Below are 24,034 nucleotides of genomic sequence, written 5' to 3' on the forward strand. Positions count from 1 at the left end.
ACATTGATCGGTGATACTCTATTGTCTTGCACGGAGCCCCCACCCTCCGAATGGATATACATCACACTAGAGCAAATGTACGAATACCGGAACCATTGCCGTGGTACTAGATTTCCTCTTCTAATCATGCAAGGCATAAGATACAAGTACAAACTAATCATAGCATACATGTCTGATACCACAGAGTATAAACTATGCGAATATACAAATCTAGAAGATAAGTCTATTAAGATATCTGAGAATTACAAAAAAGAGGAAGAGCTAAACCTATACTGAATACTCCTAGGCAACCTTAGAAACCCGAAGAAGAGCTACTTCAACCTAGACTCCACTAGCCTATGGACTAAGCAAGAGAAAAACTTAAGAGAGAGCAACTTGAGGTGTGTATTCTCTAGGATCCCCTCCCCTCATATTTATAGATATGTCCCGGGGGTGCACGGTTGGCGAAATAGCTTCATTTACCTCAAACCGACTGTCGGTGTCTCAAACCGCCGACTAGTGAATTTCATGATTGCGCGTTTGGCCCGGATGGTGTGCAACAAAGACACAAGTTTTTATACTGGTTTGGCCAGAATATCCCTATGTCCAGTTCGAGCCGCTTGTGCTCTTACACTAAGTTTGCAGTAGGGGTTACAAACGTTCGGTCCCGGGGTCTCCCTTCCCCTTTTATAAGTCCAAGGGAAGGGAGTGGATACAGAGAGAGAAAGAGAGATTCCCAGGATCGTGCCGCCTCTCCTCCCCTTCGCATGGCCCTACTAGCCCTGTAGATGACGACAAAGGCGCTCCCATGCCGCACCCTAGTGCGATGTGCGGTGCACGTCCCGACAGAACAGGCGGCACGGGTCTGCCGGCCACAGGACGGGCAACGTGCACCCTGCCAAGATGGGCGGCGTGAGCCCCCGGCACGTTTTACAGCTTGACCCCTAGCGTGGTGGACGACCGGGGCTTGCCGTAGTAGCATGTCTTTTCCGGGTGTGACGCCCTGAAAATTTACCAAATTAAATCGCGCGCTAAAGTGTTTCAATGAAAAACCACTCGTCGTCGAAACCCTAAACCTAACCCTTCCGGTCCAACAGCGGACTAGACCGCCGTCACATCTCGCACCGCCTACGTGCGACCGCCTTCCGCGATCAGCGCCGGAGCAATACTGTTCTTCTCGCGCAGCGCGCAGTCGACGTACGCGCGTGGCCGACCGGCCGCGGCCGCCGCCGCGATTAGCGCCGGCGCAATCCCTTTCTCGCGCAGCGCGAGAATCTCGCGCGCGTGGTCACGGTCGCCGCCGCGATCGGCGCCGGCACCTCCCCCTCCCTCCTTTTCTTTTCTCTCTTTCTCCCTATTTCTCTTCCCTTCTTCCTTTTCTTTTTCTTTCCCTTCCCTTTATTTTTTTCCCTTTTCTTCCTTCCCTCCCTTCCTTCCTGTTTTTCCTCTCTTCCCTGTTCCCGCACGCCGAGCACCGAGCGCTCGAGCCACGACCACCAACCCCCCCCCCCCCCCGTGCTCGCGCCGTGCGCCACCCGCCCCGGCCGTGCCGCGACGCGCGCACGCGCACCGCGTGGCCGCGCGCCGCGCCGTGCCTCGGGCCCGCACCACGCCGCGACATCCGGGCACGCTCACGCTCTTCCTTACGCGTGGCCGCGTCGGCCGCCGCTGGCACCCCGTTCTCGCCGCCGCCCGTCTCCCTGTACATGCCACGCGCGGCACAGCTGCCCGCGCCGCTCGTCGACCGGACGGCCGCGACGTCGCGCCGCCCGCTGCTGGTACCCAGCCACCGCCCCACGTGCGCACGCCGTGACACGCGCCGCCACGGCCCTTTCCCCTGCGCGCGCTCGCTGTGCCCCGCCGCTGACGCCCCGCTCGTGCCGCACTGTGCCTGCGCGCGTGCAGCGCCGTCGCGTCGCTCCGGCCTCGCCGGCCGCGCCGCCGCTCCGCGACACGGGCGCCATTAAAGCACCGCGCCGCTCGCCGGCCCCCCCCTCCGCCGGCCTCCACCACCGCCGCCCTTGTGTGCCTATAAATAGGCCCCCCGGCATCCCCGGCACCCCCACCACCTGCCACGCCGCCTAGCCGCGCCTTCCCCGAAGCCCCAGCGCCGCCCCGCCGCGCTCTGCACCCGCCGCCGCCTGTGCCCGTCGCCCCGCTCCCACGCGCCACCCCGGCCCGAGGTGAGGCCGGGGATCGAAACCCCCTCTTCCCCTTCCTCTTTTCCCTCTAGCCCCGAACCGCCCCGGGCCCCGGCCGGCCGGAATTGGCCGCCGCCGGCGCGCCCTTTTCCCCCTCTCTGTTCTGTGCGGGGGAGGAGGAAGAAGGGGCGCTTTTGCCCGAAGCCCCCTCCTTTTTCCTGTAATACCCCAAAAGAACCCCCCCTCCTCTAGATGCCCCCCCTTTTTGCTAAAAGACCCTACTCTTTCTAGTATTTCGAACCAAACTCCTCGATTACGTAAACCTAAATACACTCGACACCTTTCAGCGTACCCTGAGTATTTCTAGGATTAGCAAATAAGCCCTTACCCCCTTTAGATAATTACAAACAAGTCCCTGGACCCCGTTTAAGCCCTGAAACCACCTTTAGTGCGTCATTTCATGTGCGAAACGACCTCCGATTGACCCGAAACTTTACCACTCCGCTTCTAGTATAGTTTTAGCCCTGCCATCAAGAAACCACCCAAAAATATTACCCCTACCTCCGTAACTAAATTATTTCCGATTCAAGCTCGACGATAAAAGCTATTACTTCTTGTGCTTGATGGTGTGCCTGTTTGATTGCGTCGTAGGATACGGAGTGAACGAGGAAGGTCCCGACTGTGACCAAGCGAACGAGGACCAGTACCGCGACCCCGAGCCCGAGGGACAGTGCTTCGATCAGGACTTCTCGCAAGAGTTTGACGATGGCAAGTTCAATTCCGCCCTTTGATGCATGTTTCTGTCCTAGTTTTTATAAACACAACCCAGTGGCCTGTTTTATAAAATTGCATGGTTTTACGTGCTGGAAACCTGGTAGGATAGCCACCCTTGTTTGAAATACCCATACTTTGATCGCCTGATTTACAAAGAAAATGCGTGTGTGTGGGAAGGGATAAAATGTGGTTTTGAAAAGTGAGTTAGACGGGATGGATGGCATTTCTGTGTGAATTGCCGTAGGTGTGCTCGTACCTGTGTGGTTGAGCGAGGAAGGGGGGAAATCCATCTTGTCACCCCTAAGGACCGAGTTGATGTGACATCTCACCTAGCTTCTTGTCGTGCGAACCACTTGACCGTTGTATGGGCAACGGCTTAGCATAAATCCCACTAGTTGGCCTGATAGCCATCAGGAGAGCTGAGAGCAACGGGTGATCAAGGAGAAGGGATAAGCTCTGTGTGACTTATGCCCCGGTCAAACCTCGGAGATAGGCCGAATGACCCCTTGATGGATTCCGTGGTGGCTAGCCAGGTCTAGCTAAGGTGGGTAATGGCTTTGTTGGGATCTGCACCGGCACTAAGGTGTTCGTGCTGTGGTACCCCACCTGTGGGTAAAGTTGCACACCTCTGCAGAGTTAAAATCTATTCGAATAGCCGTGCCCACGGCAATGGGCAGGTTACGGTGTGGTCACATAACTAGAGTTTCTCTCTGGTAATGGATGGGTTGGTGTGTGTTGTTTGGGAAGTGTCCGGCAGTTGTGCCGTGTGCTACGGCGGACGGGGAGTCCGGTAGCAGTTTCGCACTGGATCCTGTGTGGATCACCACCGTGTGCTCCTTGATGTTTAACGACCTGATTTGAAAATGTTTTGAAACGAACCCTTGCATGAAGTCAAGTTTTCCGCAAATGAACCATAACCTTATCCTTGGATTACCCTGTGCATGTAATTCTGCTATAACCCCTCCGCGGGTGTGATTGGACTTGCTTAGTACGTTTGTACTCACCCCGTTCTTACTTTACAGTGGAGGATCCCGACTACATCCCCGAAAACGACGACTAGGGCCCCGTCCTGCACCCAGTCTTGCCTGTGGTTGAGGCCACCGTTGGATTCCGCATGGCGCAAGACTCTGATGATCCTTTGTTCGTAGCTAGCGTAGTTGTGTGGGTTTTGGTTGTAATCCTCACGATAGTGGCGCTTCACTGCCCATTACCGCGTAGAGTTGTACGGTAATGTACCATCTGATGTAATAAAAGTGTTATCAGCCTCCTAGGACTGATAAAGCAACACTTTTAAGTCTTCCCTGATGGGGGGACGCTTCACCGGGAGTCATGTCGTTGCACGTCCTTACGTGTCTTTACGCCAGAGGTTCGTCCCTCTGGCGTGGCCTATCACTTCGTGAGGTCTGTGGGGCCTCCACGTGTCCCTTAGGGTTGGGCGGGGCGGACGTGCCCGACCCCTCATCGTTGGGATCGGGCAAGGCGGACACGCCCATCCTTTACCCTTGGGGTTAGGCGAGGCGGCCGTATCCTTCACTAGTGCTTCGCGTTGGGCTGTCGGTGCTCCTTCCCCTGGTGGGCCATGTGCGGCCATTTTGACAGCCTAGCTAGCCCAAGCCGCGTACTTCCTAAGGAACATTCTTTGGGAGATCCGTGATATTTGCCCCCAACACCGACCTTGAGGAGGAAGGTGGAGCTGCCACATGCAAGAGTTAAGTCGGTGGAGTTGGCCCTGGTTCGGCCGAACCAACCAGACCACCAACCCATTTCAGCCTTTGCTAGGTGGCTGGCATGTGGGCCTTGGTGACTCCTGTGCAAGCCTTGGCGTTGTTCTAAGACGATTGCTTGATCTAGTGGGTCTTTTGATCATACGAGGCTGAACGGTGTGTTCTGATTGGTCGATAACTTTTGCCTTTAATTTAAGGGTGTGTTTTCCCTCCATTTTCTGCTCAAATTTCTGCATAGCTCTAAGGGACATATAAAAATAATATTATTCTAGCTAAATATGCGTGTAAGAAATATGCGGGATGGTGGTGAAGGAATATATGAAAATACATAGTCTAACTTTTCATCATGAGCTAACTTTCTAAGGCTAGATGAAAAGCTGGTAGCTTGTTAGCTCACTCCGCTCGTCGCTAACTCGGCTCGGCTCAGCTCGTTCTATTTCCTACCGAGCAGACAATTTAGCTCGTTAATTTTACCAGCGAGTTCGAGCAGCTCGTGAGCCTGCTCGCGAGCTAATCGAGCCAGAGCATATCAGCGCCAAACAGGCCATGCGAAGCATCCCGATAAGGCCCAGCCGGCCCGATAACTAACCCTAAGTCACTAACACCTGTCCCGCCATCCCCATCCCTTCGTCTGCAGCTCCGCGACACTCCTCCCTACGCGCCGCCGCTTCGTCTGCACGAGGATTCGATCTCAGAGGAAAAGGCCACCATGGCTGAGGCTCTGCGCAACGGCGTAGTGGTCACTGGGTGGTGTTGCCGGCCAAGCAGCGAGCGCAGATTCCGGCGGGTACAGCTGTACAGCATCAAGAGCTTATCCACCGGGAGTTTGATTCTTGGTGTTTGCCATTTGTTTCCTTTGTTTTTTTTCTTAACTGGAATGATGTTTCCTTTAATTTGTTTGATTCAGTCGCATGATTCCGTTCCTGCCATGGGAAGCAGAGCATTGGAGATCACAATTTTACTATTTTCCCCTTTCGAGCTCGAAATTGCCTTTTATCGCTGCTGCTTGTGCTTGATTAATGCTATAGCTTTGCTGCGCGATCTTCCAGCTTTCGCCTCGCGTTGTCGCTTGCAGTGCTGTGCCGCGGCCTGCCGACCTCACCCGCCGCTGCGTTGGCCTGGTGCCTGGCGGCACCTTCCTCAGCTCGCGAGCCAAAACGAGCTGGCTCGAGTTGCGAGCCGAGCCGAGCCGAGCTGCGTGTTCTGCTGATCTGCTCGTTTGGATAACGTGGCGAGCCGAGCCCTATCTTATTTGTTTGTTGAATACGAGCATATAAGGCTTTAATGATAATACTTTTTGATAGAATTTTGTTACGGTAATATGAAATACATAAAAAGACATGAAATTATCTAGAGAACGACTAATTTCTTTCTTGAAGTCCGACAAAATACCGATGTACTACGCTGATAACAGAGAACAAAAATCTGGAACGAAAAAAGAAATGCAAAAGCAAAAAAAGAAAAAAAAAAGATCAGTGCTAGCTTCATGCTTCCTCAGGTCGAGGGAACAACTGCTGAACGTGCAGCAGCTCTCGAGTGCCGCCGCCGCGTCGCCTGGCTTCACCCGCGCCTCTGCACGTCGCGAGGAAGGAGGTGGCCGGCGGCCGCTACTAGTTCTCGGGCATGTAGGAGCTTGGGCCACCAGCCCGTCGTGAGCCACGATGAACATGAGGTCGCCGTCCCGCAGATCTGAGCCGGCGGCCGGTGCAGTGGGGGCCGACTTCCGCCGGGGAGCTGGACGCCGCGGACGGGGCGGCGCTCCGCCGGGCCCGGGGAGCAGGCCGGCGCAGCTCTCGATCTGGATGAGATGGATTGGTTTCGCATTCTTGGTTGTAAGTAATCCTGGCTCGGTTCCTAGTCTGTTCCATCTTAATCGACCAAATGCTGTCCCTTCCTCTCCAATTCCATTTATTTCTTTTCTGCATTTTTTTTCCTGCGGTAGTGGCTCAGAAATCCAATCCGTCCATGTTTCAATTAGGTCCTTCCTCTTCGGCATTGTGCAAGATGCCATGTTCGCGCCGGTTGCCTCCAATGAACTTCTTGGTACCTAGTTAAGGTTCAGATGCGTTTAACTTCCAACAAATTTTGGGGTTGAAATGAAACCTGATGCCCCCACGCCAAGTCGGCTCCTGGAATTCGTTTTTGTTCGTGGTCACAAGGTACTCCTTTTGTGCTATTGTTCGGTTTGGTCACGTTACATACTAATGAAATTAGTGCCACCTGGTAACGAAAGAACTACTAATAATATAATGTGATTTGGTCATGTGAAATACTACAGAAAATTCATCTTTAAAGGTACTTTGTAGAATATATGCCAGTAGAAATATAATTTTATCAACATAATTGCGACTGTCACGGGAACTTGTTATCGTTCGAAGGACATGAAGAGGTCTGTGGAGTAGCAGGGAAGATGTGAGCTGATGTGTCATAGTAGTGATGATGCGGTGCAGCAAGCTGTACGGGGAGGCTAGCTGTTGGAAAGATAGGAATTTCTTATGATCTTAGAATCTTGATAACTTCCAATATTTTAGATGAAAAAATAGAGCTTCTTTACTGTTCCTGCGTTTTTTGGTTGTGTTACTTTCTTAACACAAGACATTGTTATTATGTTACTTTTATTTCCTTGAACACGCAGGAGAGGTGCGTATCTTTATATAAAGATAGAAATTGTTATTATATTACATAAAGAGGTCAGTGATTATTTAACATATGACTCTCATGGGTTTAGTGGCTTGGGACTTGGGAGCAGAGAACTTGCCCAGCCCACCCGGTTTCAAGGACCACACCCCACTTACTGAATCATCAGCAGGAATATCCTCCCCTCTGGTTCTCATTCTTTTATTCTTTAACATATAATGAAATGATAATAATATCAATCTAAATCACCAGGCAGCTAATAATGGCAATATAATTTCAAAATTTTTAAAGCATCCCTTAATTTCAATTTAAAGCTATCCATTTGACAGTCTAACCATTTCAAAGGGCCCTGGGTTGATCTCTATTTTAGAACCCAGATAAATGCCAGCGTTGCATTTGCAGATTTATTGCAATTCACCATGGCTTTATTTTCTTTTTTACACTAGTTCCCATTGTCCAATACTCCAATTCTTCAATTTGTTGCCTGGCACATGCTCGGTCCAACTGGACCCACCCCCTTTTTTCAATAAAGCCCTTTTGCGCACACCATTTGGGCTTGACCGAGCCTAGAACAAAACTCCTGCAAGCAAAGCCCCAAATCTCCCCATTCCCACCATTCAACCGCTGCTGCTCCCGAATGGATCTAATCAACGGAGCCACGATCTCCCACCGCTACTGAAGATTATTTGAGCTAATACTTCTCATTTGATAAGCACTACTTTTGATTAGTTCCATTTTGCCCTCTTTTTCTTGGCAAGAGCAGCAAGTCAGATCTGCCTGCAGGATCCAATCCAGTTCCTGGATGATTTCATCGGTAGAAATTTTAATTCCGTAAGATCCTCTTACAGGCTCTCGTGCCAAGGTTTTGGTGGGGTTCCTGGAACCCACGGGAACTAAGGTTTTCGTCCGCCAGGATGTCTTGCCAAGTTTTACCAGATGGTGCTGCAATGTATTACCCTAACCCTATCTTTAATCTTGTATGTTATGTGTGTCTTCTGCTTCTGGCATCTGTGCCACCCCTCTTTGCAAATTTGAAGTGTCTGGGATTCTTCGGAACATGTTTACTTTCATAATTTGGTGACCATTTGAGTGTGTAATGGGCTGGGATTTGGTGGTCCATAGATTCTTGTTAGGGATTCAATTTCTTTGTACATCCTTGCCATGTGTATATGGTCAATGCCTGGATGGGATTCTTGTTTGAAGATAATATGTAATCTAGTTGTTTTTGGGCAACTTGTATCTGTACTATGTATACAGGAATACAGGTTGCATATATGGTTCTAGTTCGTCATCAGACCAGATATATCATTCCCAGCCAAGAGATGATTTATCTCCAGATTCTGCTGAAAAAAGTCGCGCTTTGTATTGCAAACATGTTATACTGTGTGACATTCTTCAGAAACGAGCCAATAAAAAGGTAAAGTTGATCCCAAAACTGTAACCACTTCTTTTAACATGGCACACATGAGAATCGCCGCTCAACAGCAGCCTTAATTTGTTAAGTGCTGTTCTACATCACTGATAAATCAAATTCTGCAGCCCTCTTTTCTTCAAAGAAACCTTTGTTACAAGATACACGCCAAGCAAAAGAAGAGGTAACATCCTTCAATGGTTTGGGATTTCAGTATTTTTCACCCTACATTGGTATTGTTTTGCATTCACTTGAGCTTTTGGGTCGGTTTAGCATCTTATTCTACTTAGAGCTTTGTTATTCAGTATATTTTGCTAGAGACTTTGTTGAACCATTTCTAAGTAATATAAGTAAGAAATGAAGCTTGGTTGCACACTTTATACTAGAACTTCTGGTAACCAGGCCATGATATATCCAATGGGCGGTACAGGCGCACAGCTTCACATACTTCAGCATAATTTGGAGGACATCAAGACTTTCGATTCAAAAAGCATGTTAATTTTTAGCTGAACAACACAATTTTTTCATTTGTGTAACAGATATGCCTAGGATGTTTCCTTTTGCACAAAACGCAACCCAAAACTATAACATTTTTGTTCCTATTTGGACTCATATAAATAAGTCTTAAATTGGGAAATGGATGTATTATTCTGTTCATTGTCTACACAGAGATAAGAGCCATTTTGCTGTTCAAATTAAAGACTTGTGTTTTAAGTATTCTATAAATTTTGTATGTTTTATTTTTATTTTCAATTGAAACATTTGTATTTCATAAATGAGTGCAAACTTTGTTTGACTATTGTCATGGATCTAAACTTAAGTAGGACTTTAGATGGGAGTATCTGTCCCTCAAATTTTCATCTTCAATTACCTTGGACCCGTTCATTTTTTATCTTAGGAATGGTTGCAACAGGTGAAGCTATTTTGAGAGTAGGGATTTTGAGAGTTCTAACACCAAGGCTTGTAGAGCCTTTGACATGATTGAACTTTAATTGGAGCTACTTTGTGTGTAAAAGTTGAGTACCTTCTGTTTTCTGGACCCCAGCAGCTCAGGCGAGCAAATTATATTAAAAAAACAAACATGTTTTACCTTTCAAGATTAAATCCTACCCTGTAAGTGTGAATCAAGCATCAAGCAGAGAAACTTGTAAACTAATCCAAATGGCTGTATGTCTGACATCAGTTTGTTTTTTAGAAGCTAATAACTACATGATTGCCACTTATCTATGACAAAAACAAGATGATAGCCAGGCTGAAGGAGGCCTAAGAAATTATTAAGTTTGTTTGAGGAATGAATTTTGTGATTGATTACTGACATTCTTGAAATTTATTTGTCGCAAATACTGAAATTCACTTGTGTTCATGAGTATAGGATTGAGATAACCATATCACTGTCTGGAAGTTCAAACCCTGAAGTGCAGGCACAAAATATCTTTCCACTGTATGCTTTGTTTGCTAAACCAATTAGTTCTGTTTCGCATGAAGGGGTAAGTCTATCCTCCTTTAACTTATGCAACTGAAATTTTATGGCCACCAAATGCCCCCTTTCTCATTTATGACATGACTTTGCAGCATTCTCCAGTATATCAGTTCAGCCGGGCTTGTTTGTTGACTTGTTTTGATGAATCTGGACGTAACAACCACACTGAAGCCACATTCATCTTTCGATACCTGAAGACTTTAGCTAACATTATCCTTGTTAGCTGCGGTATATTGTGCATCCTATGAAATTATCTGTGTTCTGTATTTCTTTGATTTCATCAAATTTGATTATTTTTTTCCTATCATTTGTTGAGGACAAGTTGGACAAACACCTGATGAAAATAACTTCTCCAAGAGCCATATGGAGAACCCTTCTCTTGAAAGTAAGTTTATGATTTTCATTTTGCGGCAGACATTGAATAATTTCTAAGATATATTGCCTCTTATTGTCATCTTTATCTGGAATTGTCATATCTAGCCCATTAGGGCCCATGCGAAGGAGCAGTGCCAAACCAGGTTCCCTAGGGCCAGCAGGGTACTGCTCCACGCGCAGTATTGTTAAATAGTACCGCGCGGCATGCCAGGCCCAGGGTGAGTCCGTTCTGTTAGAGATTAGGTTATATTGGTTTGAGTTGTTATCTGTTTCTTTAATTCTAGAGATTGGTTCCTTAGAGGTCGTCCTCCCGTCTATATATAGATGGACTTTGTATCCATTTTCATCAAGCAAGAAAAATACCAGTCTATTAGGGTTAGCCCCTTTATCCCTGCCCTTGTGGTGCGGCTGCTGGGCTACTGCATGGTCGTGCTGCTAGGGTTCAGGGCCATCTAAAGTATGTCCATGACAGGAATATGGAACACCAAAACGTCTTTTTAATACTAACCCTGAAGGTCTCTGTCTTAATGTTCTTGTGTCTGTAGTCTGTATGGTGTATGGATTCTACTATCTCACATTATTCTGCATCCAACATGCCACACACATCCTGGAACCTCCTGCCTTTCACTTCCACAGTTATCGGTGGATAACTAGTTCACAAAATGCTTTGCCATGTTAGCCAACACAAGTGTTCACCTTGTTTTCATGTTATACCAAAGGAGTGCATAAGTATCTTTAAACAGAGAGTGCATTGGTACCCTTTTACTGAGACTGACATACCAATGTCCTTATACTTGTGAGTACTATGAAATATTCTTCTTGCTTATGGGGTCTTCATAATTGCATCTTCCGCACTTAGCAAAATAGTATAAATGTGTATCTTCTAGGCAGAGTGACAGATAGTCTCATACAAACAAATCATATCCTTATCGAGTGAACTATATTTTTATGGCGCATTTTAACAGAGCTTGGAGGGCAATGTTTCTGGGGTAAGATACCGAATGGTTTACTTTCTTCATCATTGGAGAATTGTGTGGATTTAAGCTTAGGACGGACTAAGCAGTTTGCTTTGCCAATTACTATGAACCCAGGCTTCATAGAGGTATGCAACTAGGTCCTTATGCTATATATATTGCATATTCTAATGGGTTTATGCCTTTTTGTAAAGGTCTACCTTATTCCCCTTAAGAATGGCATTGTTTGGTTGATCCCCTGAATTTCTTTTTTTTGGTCTGCTTAACCCTTGAACTATTACTGGATGCACGTGGTCGTTACATAACCATCTTTTATCTACCATTGCATTGCACATGGTTGGTGTGCGTGCATCGGCACCCCCCAAGCTCAGGTTCATGCCCTCCTCAGCTAAAATTTGGGGCTTGTTTAATGCAAAATTACCTAGTTCCTTACTTCCTTACTCCTAGTGCTGTAACTACCTTTGGCTTTTGGGTGCTACTTTCTCCATGTTTTCCTAACATATCTTTCATTTCCATTATGCTTATTGCTTTTAACAGTAACAGTATGCTAATCCTATTTTTTTTTGTTGGTAATTGTTAATTTGCTATTGCAGCCAAAATTTCTCAAGCAGAACAGTTGCTTGACATTTTGTTCTCGTAAGCTTAATGCTGTGGTAAGGTCCCGCCTATTCCTCTGTTTATTGTTCAATCTATTTAATATTTATTGATTTTTGTGTGATAAATATTGTCAGTGGAGTACAACTACCTTGTAAGGTACTATTGTACTTTTGCTGTGATTTTTGAGCCTTGTTGTTTCAGTGTCCATATCAATTACAAGTAAGCATATGTGCCCAAGAGGTCGGTGCAAGAGACATGTTTAAATCTCCTTATAATTATTACTTATACAATGATGTCCCACCGTCTTCTTTACCGCATATCATAAGGTAATGGTAACTCATTCCATATAGCTTGTCTCATGTTATTAATTGTGCATTTTCCTCATTCTTTTGTGCTCTTTACATTACCTCCCAATATAGGAATGGTTGTTCTTAATGCTTGCACACTCTATCTCCAAATGCGATACTTTATTTGCTGCTTGAATTATATTGAGAAGGGACCTGCAGATCATTACATCTTGTCCTTACTGTTAGAGTATATATATACATTATGTAATTAGTCACTAGTCTAGGGTGCTATCTGCACTTTGTACATCTTCATATCTGCCCCTTTGGGCATGGTAATAGATGAGTTGCTCATTCCTAACACTTACGTAGTTTACTTGGAGAGTGTATGTATGTTGCGACTAGGTTGAGGCTAATACTGGAGCTTGTTCGAAACATGCTAAGGCGAACTGTGATATGCATGTCGTGATGCATTTGATAGCGAGTCTTTAGTTAGGTTGATGCTGCAATAACTTTCTAATACAAGCTGGTAAAATCTGCTTTTGAGATAATATAAGTAATGTTCATACTTTAGAACTGGGCTTTAGATTTCGGACTTAGCTCTTATATAGCATGGTGTGGTCCACTTGAAGCTGATCTAGACCAACTAGCATTACCTGATGTTATTGCCAAGGAATAGAATTTTTCTGGGCCTAGCTATAGCAGCTGCTGAACCTGCTAGGGTTTGTTCCCAATCTTTTGGTGAGAGGGGATGGATAACTCGATTGGTGGATGGAGACAATGTTCACAGCCCGACTACAGCCTTCCAAGGATGCTGCACCTTAGCAACCGATACACCACTTCCAATGGCTGCCGCGATCTTGTGGAGCGCAACACCCAGCCACTAGGGCACTCGTCCTGCAAGCAATCGAAGAACAAGCAAGAACAAGTAGAACAAATACTGAATTACCAGATGTAAATGAAGGTTTCAAACTCAATCTCCAATAAGGTGGGGTTCCGAAGACAGGAAGATGGGCGGCTGATCCAGTACACGCGCTTACTAGCAAGTAGCGAGAGCTAAACTTGATCTAAAGAAAACCCAAGTGTTATTGGCGGCGGCTAAGGGGTATAAGGACGTGGGAGGACGACCACAGGGGTGCTGGTGTCGTACTCCAACCCTAGGACGCGTCCCTAATGGACCCAAACTCGATACACGGCCCATTGGGCCAAAATAAGATGACGCAGCACCTGGACAGAAAATGTCCGCGAATGAAAACGATGACTGGGGCCAACTCCGAAAAGATATGGACGTGAGCCTAGATCCGTTTGAAAGTAGACTTGATAAGCTTTCCGTGAAGTCCAAAAACGCCCCAATCGGAGTCCGTATGAATTCATGGCAGCTGTTACAACTTGGTTCTGTCATGCAGTCCGAATCCAACATCCAAAACGTGTTGGACTTGGACTCTTTCTTTCCTTGCACCAAAAGTGACGTGTTGGCCTGGTGGAGAATATTGGGAATATATGGAATTGATCCCCAATCAACTTCTTTGGTCCTCCATGCCTTCCTTGTGTGTTTAATACTCTTTTCGATCCATGTATGTATTTCTGAAAATAACAATGAAAACACATCATGGCGAAGCGTCAATTCATCAAATGTATCAAATACAATCATGATGATTTCACCTTTGAATCAAAAGTTTCTAATGTGGTTGTATCCAAGCACGTGATGTCCTCATCAGCTGCTTTATCTTCGTTCTTTATCAAATACATTGGCGTGTTGATGTACCTAATTTCACTGTGATAAGTTCCTTTCCCACAGGTTAAGAGTTGGAAATGTGCTCTTTAAGTATGGAAACAATATTTGCGAGACAGAAGGTACACATGCAGAAGCCAAGAACTTTGTTACCTATATTTTGTTTGGTTTATACGAGCTACCTTGGTTTGTTTTCAATTTAGCTGTCACACATTTTTCCCAATGCCAGATTTGCAAATCCCAGTTAAGATAATTTTATTAGAGGCAAATCAGATCTCAAAATATTTTATTTCATCATACTCAGTCCTATCCAAGCTCGGTTTTGTCTGAATCTTTGTGGAAGAAGAAGCGGTTCGGAAGTCTAAGAGGATAAAGGAGGATGTTCCCTGCGGGGCATTTCGCGGGGTTAGGAATATAAACATACGAGTATATGACTACCCTTTAATTATGTTCATTCTATTGGAACAGAAGCTAGCAGCTTCTGTTCAATGGTGGAAATTTATTGGGCTAATATGTATGGACTGACCATCTTTTAAACTATTTTGAGAATGGCACCACGCTTATAACGTTTGCAAATACAAACATATTTTACAATGTTTGAATAGCTTATTTTGAGGTTTAATGTCTTAGTTAGCAAGGCATCAAAGCATCTAGCACCAAGGTCTTTGCTGCAGGAAGTGGTAGTTCTAAGTTGTGCACGTGACCTTGGGCATAGTTACTCGTGCTTTTCCTATCCCTAGAATTTGGCACACAATAGTGGGAAAGGATGTGTACAGTACTCTCTCCCTTTGAAACCCTTCCTGCCGCAGGCATTCGAATCCATATCAACCTTATATCACCTACTTCACTCGATCCTTCTTTGCTTTGGCGATGCGCTGAACAATACAGCACACCCAGTGTGAAACCTGGATAACCACGAGCTCCCAGTTGCCTCGCGATTATAATTTTAACTCTTCCGAAGCTTCTTCTTAATGCAAAGATACACAGCTGTCTCTGTGTATTCATGTAAAAGGAAAGGATACAGCACCCTTGACTAGCCGCAAGTATTGCAGGTCTGCAGGCTCGCATTGATCGCTTTCCGTCTCACCATCAGCCCAGTTCATTCCTTCACCTTGCTGTGTGTTGTGAGACACTTACCATTTTTAAGGTGTAACTTAGCTCCCGGCGTCATTTGTTTGCACCTGGATTGCCATCTGCTTGTGCTTTCTATGATTGCTTTTCATGGCCAATATTATAAGTTACACTCTGCAATTGCTCTTTGTACCTCAATTTTGCATCACTTACTGGCAGTTGTTACAGCAGAAACCTTTCCTCATTATAACATTTTTTATATTGATTTTTTGAATCCTTCTTACCAGTTACTGAAGACTTCTGCTGCTCTTTTTGCTTGGTAAAGTGTGGAAGCTTCATGGTAAAGTCTGGAGAAAAATTTCTATTGTGTTTTATCTATATTTCACTACTTTATCCTAAGGATTGTCTCCTGTTCTTAGTATTGAGAGAAATAACGTTTTTAATGATTAAACCAAATAACTTTTTCCTAGCAAGGAATTCGAGATTGTGTTTTCATATCCACACCTTCACCTCATATATTTATACTAAAAGAAGTAACATCCATTTCTACTCTGTTTTGATGTCATATCTAATATAATGATTTTGGGTGTCAGGGTCTGAAGTATCACTTAATCTCATTGCATGACCAGTTCAACTTTGAGTTCTGGGTTCGTAAACCTCTAAAACTAACCTTCTTCAAACACACTCAATTGTTGGTAACTACTCCTTTTGCTTGTTCTTACAGATATCTCAGAAGGAACAGGGTGTCAATGTTAGTTTGAAGCGCAATACTTGGACAAATGAGGTAATTTAACGATAAAGAACATCAAATGTATGTTGCTGTCTAGTTATTAAGAAATAAACAAAAATAATGTATATAGATACGCATGCCCCATTCAGTGGTTTACAAGTCGTTCAAGTTTCATGTCCCTCTTATTCTTCTGCTAGTTCAAGTCCTATAGCTCTGTTTTGTTCTTGCTTTCTTGGATGCAAAAGTCAAGGGTGCACTGAAACCCAGTTTACAATTTGAATGCTTAACATGGAATATCCAATGGGTTTTACATGCATGATATTGGAGATTCATGCATACTCAATGTTAGCAAGGGGTATTCGGCCGGCCCTATCGGGCCTTGGGTGCTGGCCGCACAGGCCTGTTGCCGTGCGCTGCCCCTAGGGAAAGGTAGATAGGCATTGTATTAGGCGAGGATCTCCTGGTCGGTTACGTTTCCATAAACCCTAGAGACCCTTGCCTATGTATGTACATGTGCCTTGCACCTCATTAATCAATCTATTATTTCCCCAGCCACATTCGCTTTCACTCAATACTGTTTTAGTTGAAAAATTTTTGCACATAAATTTCATGGAAAAACTAATGCACCCCATCCTGTCATTTCCAGGATTTTCCTGCAGGAGTTGATCCAAGGCAAAGAACATTTTCCTACTTGTATGCTTGTTCTCCCTTTTCTTTTATGATTTATCAATTCTCTATTCAGACCAATTTGTATCAGTAATAATGTTCCTTCAGCTCAAAGTATAAGAAGCGTCCAAGATTAGTTGTTGCGAATGAGGCAATCGTTCCATCAAAAGTGGCTGAGGTGATCATACCGTTAGAAGTAACTGAGGGGACTGTTCTGCCAAAAGCAACTGAGACGATTGTTCTGCCAAAAGCAACTGAGATAATCAGGCACGGACATCTACTTGGTATGCGATCAAAATCACCTGTAGATACCCTTGTGAGCTTTGAAGCCAGCTACGTGCAAAAGGAAATTGGTACATTTAAAACCTTTTCCTCTTAGCCTTTGAAATGAACTAATGTTAGGTGTACGGTTAATGGTTTTAGTTTCATATTAGTTATTGATCTAGCAAGGAAGTCCTCAGGTACTCTTATCTAAGGCTAGTCTCATGTGCGCTAGTCTCATGTGCTGTTATATGTTCGAATTGCCGTGGCATTAAAGCAGCAATGACTCCCAATTCCCTAACATGTACGATGTCAGATTTCTTGTCTCATATGGGTTGGACACATCAAATCTCTCACCTTTTGTCTTATTTGATTTGCATTTTTGTATTCATATTAACATACTGAAACCCTACCATCCATGAATTATGTCCTTTGTCTCCTTTCCTTGTTTTTAACTTAGTTCAATAGTTTTTTGTTGAACAAATTTAGTTTAGGCCTTTAGGGGAGAAGATATATTTTAAACTTCATGTTTTCTGTACTAATCTTAACACATATACTCAACATCAGATTCGCCACATGGTCCAAGCAGTAAATTTTGTTTTTCTCGAATATGCAGGAGAGCTGCGTATCTTTGTATTAAGAGAGAGAACAAATAGGTGCAATAACAGAAAAAAAGGAAAAAAAAAACACCACCTCATCTTGGACCAGAAATGAGGGGTATGAAGCAGTAAATTTTCATAAAACCCTTCTTGAACAATTAGTCTACGCCATGCTAGTCTGTAAAAGTTGAACTCTTTGACCTTTTTCTTGTTGTAGCTTTTGGAGAGCGGTTGTTGAATAGAGTCAATGCAGCCTGATAAAGTGGTTCTTTATATATTTCTGGCAACCATTCTGCTGGCATGTTGAGATTGAATTACATTTTGACTTCAGCACTTAATTTACTTACATCTGCATACCCTGGTACTAACTAAGGTGTATGATGCCCTAAAATTATTGCATATTTCATAGCCGGATAACTACTGTGGAGAGGGGAGGATGGGTGGCATGTTGGGATTGCTATCTGGATATCCCCTTTTTACAATGCCTACTTAATTCCCTAAAACAAATATATAAAGGTTAAACCAATGAAAATTTTTCTATAGCTTCCAACTAATATTCTGCAGGTGGATCCTGCATACATTGCATGTGGCTTCTATAGTGCCACATTGACAGTAATCATTGCCATTGTATCCCTAAAGTGCCTTGCACACAGCATACACTGTATTTCGGATAGTAATCATGAAATTTCCTGATGTTGCCTAAATTTTTCAGGTACTTCTGTGTCAGACACGTCAGTTGATCCTGCCTATTCATTACATGGCGGCCATCTATCACCACCAAGAGTACTCCAGTTCGGAAAGACCAGGAAACTATCTGTCAACCAGATTAACCCCAGAAAGTATGTCCCTTTTATTTTTGTTCTTGATACCATGTTACTCAGTTGTTGAATCACCTTTGATACAAGTTGTTCGATTAACTCATCGCTTGGTTTGTGTTTGTATCATCTGGCAGTCAGCAACTCCTTCAAAAACGTCAATTCTTCCATTCTCACACAGGACAGGTGTTGAAACTTGTGCACCTCTTTTCATGTCTTGTTCCCATCCTATGCTTTTCTACCAATCTTGACTGTAATTCCATTGAGCTGACTTCAGTTTTATCTCCATGTCCACACGTTTTTGGCCAATTTTTAGCTTAGTGTTATGCTCTTTGTGCTGGTAACTTAATTTGTTGTCCTTGAGCTTTGGTTCCTACCCTCATGATTCATTCCTATATTTGCATCTAGCTTAATTAATCATCACCTTATATTTATTGTAGCCAATGGCATTTGAAGAAGTTCTCTCAGATCGTGATAGTGAAGACGAAGTTGATGATGATGTTGCTGACTTTGAAGATAGAAGGGTAAGATGTGATATTGTTTTTGCTCTGTTCTTGCACAAGAATGGAATAGGAACAGTCTGCTACCTTAGCTTGAGCTCAAGTCAATCTGTATTTGCTGTGTGGTAGTAGTTTAATAATTATTGTTATTTAACTTTCTGATTAAATGCAGATGCTTGATGATTTCATTAATGTTACAAAAGATGAGAAGTGTATCATGCATATGTGGAATTCATTTGTTTCCAGACAAAGGTCAGGTCTTCATCCCCAATACTTACATTTAATTTCTGGCTATCATGGTAAACAGAAGTGATTTCACTTCCTGCTGTTGATGGACTTGCTCAAATTGTTTTTACTGCTATGACATGCTTTAGAAAGGATAGCGTTCTTTTGTTGAGGTAGCCAGGTAGGTTAGCTGGCTTCAGTTAGACTAAGACTAAATGCCAGTCTTCATGTCTCTTCACCACAAGCTAACACGGCTGGTCTCTTCGAGTGGTGGCAGCAAACCTCCAGTCTGGTGGGTAAGGATGCTAGGCAGGGCTTCAACTCACTTGTGGTCTTAGGTGCCTGGACGATTTGGAGGGTGAGGAATGATATGGTTTTCAATGGAGTGTCACCTAGAGTCTCTCTTGCCATCACTCTAAAAAAAACTCGACCGGCAGGGAAAGACCGTGTCACACCCGATTTTGAAGTAATAAATCAAGCGATAAATTATATGTGCGCCAAGATCAAAGTTACACACATATGATGATGAAAGTGAATAACAGAAGCAATGTCATAAAGTACCGTAGTCATTTATTACAAACCAAACAGAGTTCACGAATATAAATAAATAAGCATTTCAACGTCGCATTTATTCTAGCAGCGGAACGACCAAACTCTATAGGCAGCTGACTGGGGGAACATACGCCTAGTACTCCTGTATATCCTCTAGGAACTCCTCAAACTGATCTTGTTCTGAGCTGCGTTGTTTAGCAAGAGTGAGTACAGTTATGGTTGGTACTCAGCAAGTATATTAGGAAAAATAAATGACATGCAAGCCTTAAACAAGGATAAGGGTTGGCTGAATAAAGCGATAAGCATTTTAATGAACAGTTGAATATTAAACAACCTATTTACTAAGCAGAGGTGAATATTGTCAACATTTATGAAAAACAAAGGTAACTGAGTAATAAATAAGCTTGAAAGCATTAAACAACTGAATAAAACACAAGTTCCATTTAATTAAGTCATGTGAGGGTCCGAGCCGCTCTTGACCGTAGCACGGCTGATATATCATTTTTACACTCTGCAGAGGTTGTACACTTTACCTACAAGTCGTGTCTCTCTTGATGCCTGAGGTAGCTAGCCTCTTAAACACTTTCGAGGTGAGTGGCAGGGATTCACTACGAAGCCTTTCCAAAGACGCTTCAACCAGTCAGTAACCCGCTAAGGTTTCAGCCGTTGCGTGAGTGAACCTCCCCGATGCATGACCATAGCCATGCGTACACCCTTGGCAGGCAGCAAACACCTCATCACAGTCCCCCCTTTTGCGTTGAAACGACCACTAACAAGCTAGAGACATCTAATTACTTAGCTAAGACCAGAGCCATATAGTTCTTGTGGTTGCACTGTTTTCCCGGGTGGTTCCAAAATATGTAAGACATGTATCAAGTGTTGTTTTCATAGATGTTCCAAAATATGTAAGACATATCAAGTGTTGTTTTCATGAACCACTCGTAACCATAGTTTAGCAACTAAGCAAACTACCAATGATTTAAATACATAACCCGGCTTCCAAGGATATGGACAAACAATATGGATAAAGTAGGAACCCGTCAAGTTAATGCATGCAAGCGTAAATATAAATAAAGGTTATTAGGACAAAAGTATGATCAAGGAATATACTTGCCTTCAGTCTCTTGCTGCTCATGAGCAGTCACTTCGAATTCTTGCTCTCAAATGGCTCCTCGTCTACTCGTCACGAACAAACAATAGCCACACAAGTACATACAAGCAAACCAATAGAAACGAATTAAAACAGTACAACAATCATTGTAAAACAGAGGCAAAAGGCTTAGAAAACTAGTTCTACGCGTTACAATGATCAAAACGGTAACAAGAATGCTTGAAACAGATTTAAAACGCTAAAGATACGCTAAAAACAGCTCTGCAGGGGCTTAAACGCGAGAAAAACTAGCAAAAAGGGCTAAATAGAGAGAAACCAAGGGCTAAAACATAATTTTATAAAAAACACGAGGGCTAACGTGCTAAAACACTAACAAGAACGGTGGGTTCTATTTCTGAGAAGCGTAGGGGGTTTTATGCAATAAAAAGGACTAAACTAGAAATACTTTTGAATAGAGATGGATCGCGGTTCTATTATGGAACAACTGGAGGGCCATTTGCAAAACGGCCAAGGCTGACCGGAGGAGACCAGGTTTGACTGGTGGGGGATGGGTCTGCGCTGTCGGATCTCGATCGGACGGCTGGGGCAGCGCGAGCGGGCCGGTTGGCGCCGGAACGGCGGAGGGGCGTCGACGAGCGGCGGCACTGTTCTATCCCGCGGCAGGGCTCGTCGGAGTAGCGCCCAACCGGCGTTAGAGGGCGCCAAAAATTGCGCCGAGAGCCGTGGGAGAGAGAGCATGGCGCGGGGATGCCAATTAGGCGTCCCAGGACGCCGGAGGAGCGCCGGTGAGGGCGGCCGACGGCGACCGACGACGTCGGTGCTCCGGTGAGCGCGGATGTGCTCGCTGCAGGGTGGAATAAGAGGGGCAAAAGGTCGGGGAGCTTCCTCGGCTTACCAGCATCCTGTTGGGGGTGAGCACGGGCGGAGGAGGCCGGGAACGGGAGATTGTCGGCGGAGTGCGGGCGAGCTTGAGCGGCTGCGTTCGCGCACGACGGGGAAAAGAAAAGGCGGTGGGGGTCATGGGCTAGGGCTCCGGGTCCCTCGGAGTAAAAAGGGGGCGCGCGCGAGACAGGGTTGCCCTTGGCGTCCACATCGTGGGCCCGAGGGGCGAGTCTAAGCTGGATTTGGCTGGAGGTAGGAGATGATGAGCGGGGCCCGCTAGTCATCGAGGGAGAAGGGAAGGAAGGGAGAGAGAGGAGGCGCAGGAATGGGCCGAGCTGGGCCGAAAGAAGGAAAGAGAGAGAGAGGGGGGGGGGAAGTCTGGCCCGGGTGAAGATAAAGGAGGAGGGGAAGCTGGGCTGGCAAGGGAGAGGGTGGTCGGCGGCCCAGTTAGAGAAAGAAAAGGAAGAAGAGAAAAAAAGGAAGAAAAGAAAGAAAAGAGAAAAAACGAATAAGAAAAAGAGATTTCTATGCCTAGGAAACGAAATAAAACCATAAAAATTAGAATAAATCCTAGATAATTCGGGAAAAATTCTGGAAAGCTTCTGGAACTCAAACACAATCATACAAAAATAAAATATGCACCAGCATGAATGCAACAAATCAAATTGAGGCCTAAGGTGAGTCTTAAATATTGCAAACTTAAACATTTTGAAGTCTGAAAATTAAAGAACTAAGCTAGACACTTCTAAAGGTGAAATTTAGGATATTACAGACCGCCCCCACGGCATTGCGCTAAGAAACCTCAGCCAAGCCGGCCGAGAAAACCCTCGAACCCTGTCTTCACCCTATAGGGCGGCACCATAACCTAGGCCCACCACGACCCACTGGGTTAGTGACCATTGCAACTACCCCATGATAGGAGGGTCCAAACCAACCACAGGTGCCACAGGCTGGCGCCCTGCCACTATTTTTCGGGTTGTCAGCAAGGGGTTTTTTCTGCCACCAGAATTTGAACCCTGGTTGGTGTCTTCCTCAACTGGGAAGCTTACCACTATACTACATGAGTGTTGGCTCTTGCCATCACTCTAGTGCAAGAGGAAGCCGAGCTCTGGATGTTAGCTGGGGCAAAAAGGTTAAGTGTGCTGGTCGTTAGGAGTCCACTTGGACAGTAATCTTAAGCTGTGGGTCTAAGGTCGCCTTTCTTGTTCACGGGCGAGTATTTAACCTTAACACTTAAGGGGTGTGTGAGTGTCGTGTTCTGTAAGGCTATTTGGCCTTTTTCTTCCTATCTTAATGCAACCTGCGTATTCGAGAGAAAAAAAGACTAAATGCTAGTCTATAACTAGTATATGTGTTGTACTGGCTGGTAACCCATGTAGATAGCTCAGTCATCAGGTTTAGATTATGTCCGGTATGTTTGCTATGGTATAATTGACGTCATATTACTGGAAATTAATTTATGTATTTGCAGTATTGACTACGTACCTGTGACAGTTATGATAAACAAGCATGGGTTAGTTGAATTATGCAGAAAAAAAAGTCTATTTAATGAAAACTTAGTAACGCTATAAAGTCCCAACATTGCAACTAGATGATTTGATAAAACATATTCTTCAATATAATGCAACGACAGTACTACAAATGTAATATTATGTGCTGCTTAAATGCCACTACAAACTTCTTTTTTCTTTAGGATTAGGATGCACCATCAATTGTTGAGCCTTGAGCAGACCTTTTCTCCCTAAATATGCATGAGAGCTGTCAAATACACGAGAGAGCTGCATATCATTTCATTAAAAAAGGAACTGCCTATAGCGAGACTTGCATAACAAACAAAACTAAAAGATATTGTTTGATCCTAATCAGACTATAATCTTTTTTTACTACATATGCAGTCACCCTAATCAGTATTTTTTTTCCTGAAACTGCAATTTAGTTTGTCACACTTCAACATCTTTGTTTGCTCATTTCCTTGACCTATATGTTTGGATCTTCTTACTGAAAATGGAAGGGTAAATTGCAGGGTGATAGCTGATAGTCATATGCCATGGGCCTGCAAAGCCTTCTCCCAGCTTCATGGACAATTACTTGCACGAAATCCTTCCCTACTACAGTGAGTGACTGCTACATGAGTTTATGCATGTCTGCGAACCGCAGCAGGCATGCATTTTCATAAGTTTGATTTCTTATTGGAGATGTTCTTACCCGAACAAACAGGTGCTGGAGGTTTTTTATGATCAAACTCTGGAATCACAATCTGCTAGATGGGCGCGCCATGAACTCCTGCAACATGATTATTGATGACGTCAAGAACAAAAAGCTCGGATCCCAAGTGAAGCCTATGCGTTGAAAACATTTCGGTCATGAACAATGACAAACGAGATAAACTCTTTTCTTTCCCATCTTATAACATTTGTGACTCCATCGACTTCCAGCTCCATATTAATATTCTTGATACCATGAGTTTTACATGAATTGTTGGTTATTCAGTGACTTGGACAACACATTTCCTTC

General features: G+C 44.5%; 1 protein-coding gene across 4 annotated transcripts; it reads left to right on the forward strand.

Annotated features, from left to right (window-relative positions):
* The first annotated feature begins 5,819 nt into the window (after positions 1-5,819).
* LOC112900383 (polycomb group protein EMF2B-like) lies at positions 5,820-24,034 on the forward strand. 4 transcript variants are annotated; one of them, XM_025969212.1, is made up of 23 exons: positions 5,820-6,450; positions 6,597-6,777; positions 8,104-8,204; positions 8,513-8,672; positions 8,795-8,850; positions 10,039-10,153; positions 10,239-10,374; positions 10,469-10,531; positions 11,487-11,623; positions 12,089-12,148; positions 12,294-12,418; positions 14,175-14,230; positions 15,467-15,519; positions 15,773-15,826; positions 15,904-15,963; positions 16,556-16,602; positions 16,684-16,928; positions 18,148-18,274; positions 18,388-18,436; positions 18,691-18,774; positions 18,923-19,002; positions 23,544-23,633; positions 23,738-24,034. In XM_025969212.1, exons 2-23 carry the CDS (start codon positions 6,715-6,717, stop codon positions 23,868-23,870), a joined length of 2,094 nt encoding a protein of 697 aa, XP_025824997.1. In that variant the 5' UTR covers positions 5,820-6,450; positions 6,597-6,714; the 3' UTR covers positions 23,871-24,034. The 4 variants fall into 4 exon arrangements, with proteins under 4 accessions (XP_025824997.1, XP_025824996.1, XP_025825000.1 ...); XM_025969211.1 differs by having other exon boundaries at positions 5,821-6,450; positions 10,463-10,531; XM_025969214.1 differs by having other exon boundaries at positions 5,835-6,450; positions 10,463-10,531; positions 16,684-16,859.

The sequence above is a fragment of the Panicum hallii genome, chromosome 7 (genome assembly GCF_002211085.1).
Source record: "Panicum hallii strain FIL2 chromosome 7, PHallii_v3.1, whole genome shotgun sequence".
Lineage (NCBI taxonomy): Eukaryota > Viridiplantae > Streptophyta > Magnoliopsida > Poales > Poaceae > Panicum > Panicum hallii.

Coding starts and splice junctions, on each gene's coding strand:
- LOC112900383 (XM_025969211.1), top strand. CDS start 6,715: ATGAAACCTGATGCCCCCACGCCAAGTCGGCTCCTGGAATTCGTTTTT. Junction 8,851..10,038: donor CACGCCAAGCAAAAGAAGAG/GTAACATCCTTC, acceptor TCATGAGTATAG/GATTGAGATAACCATATCAC. Junction 18,275..18,387: donor AACCAGATTAACCCCAGAAA/GTATGTCCCTTT, acceptor ATCATCTGGCAG/TCAGCAACTCCTTCAAAAAC.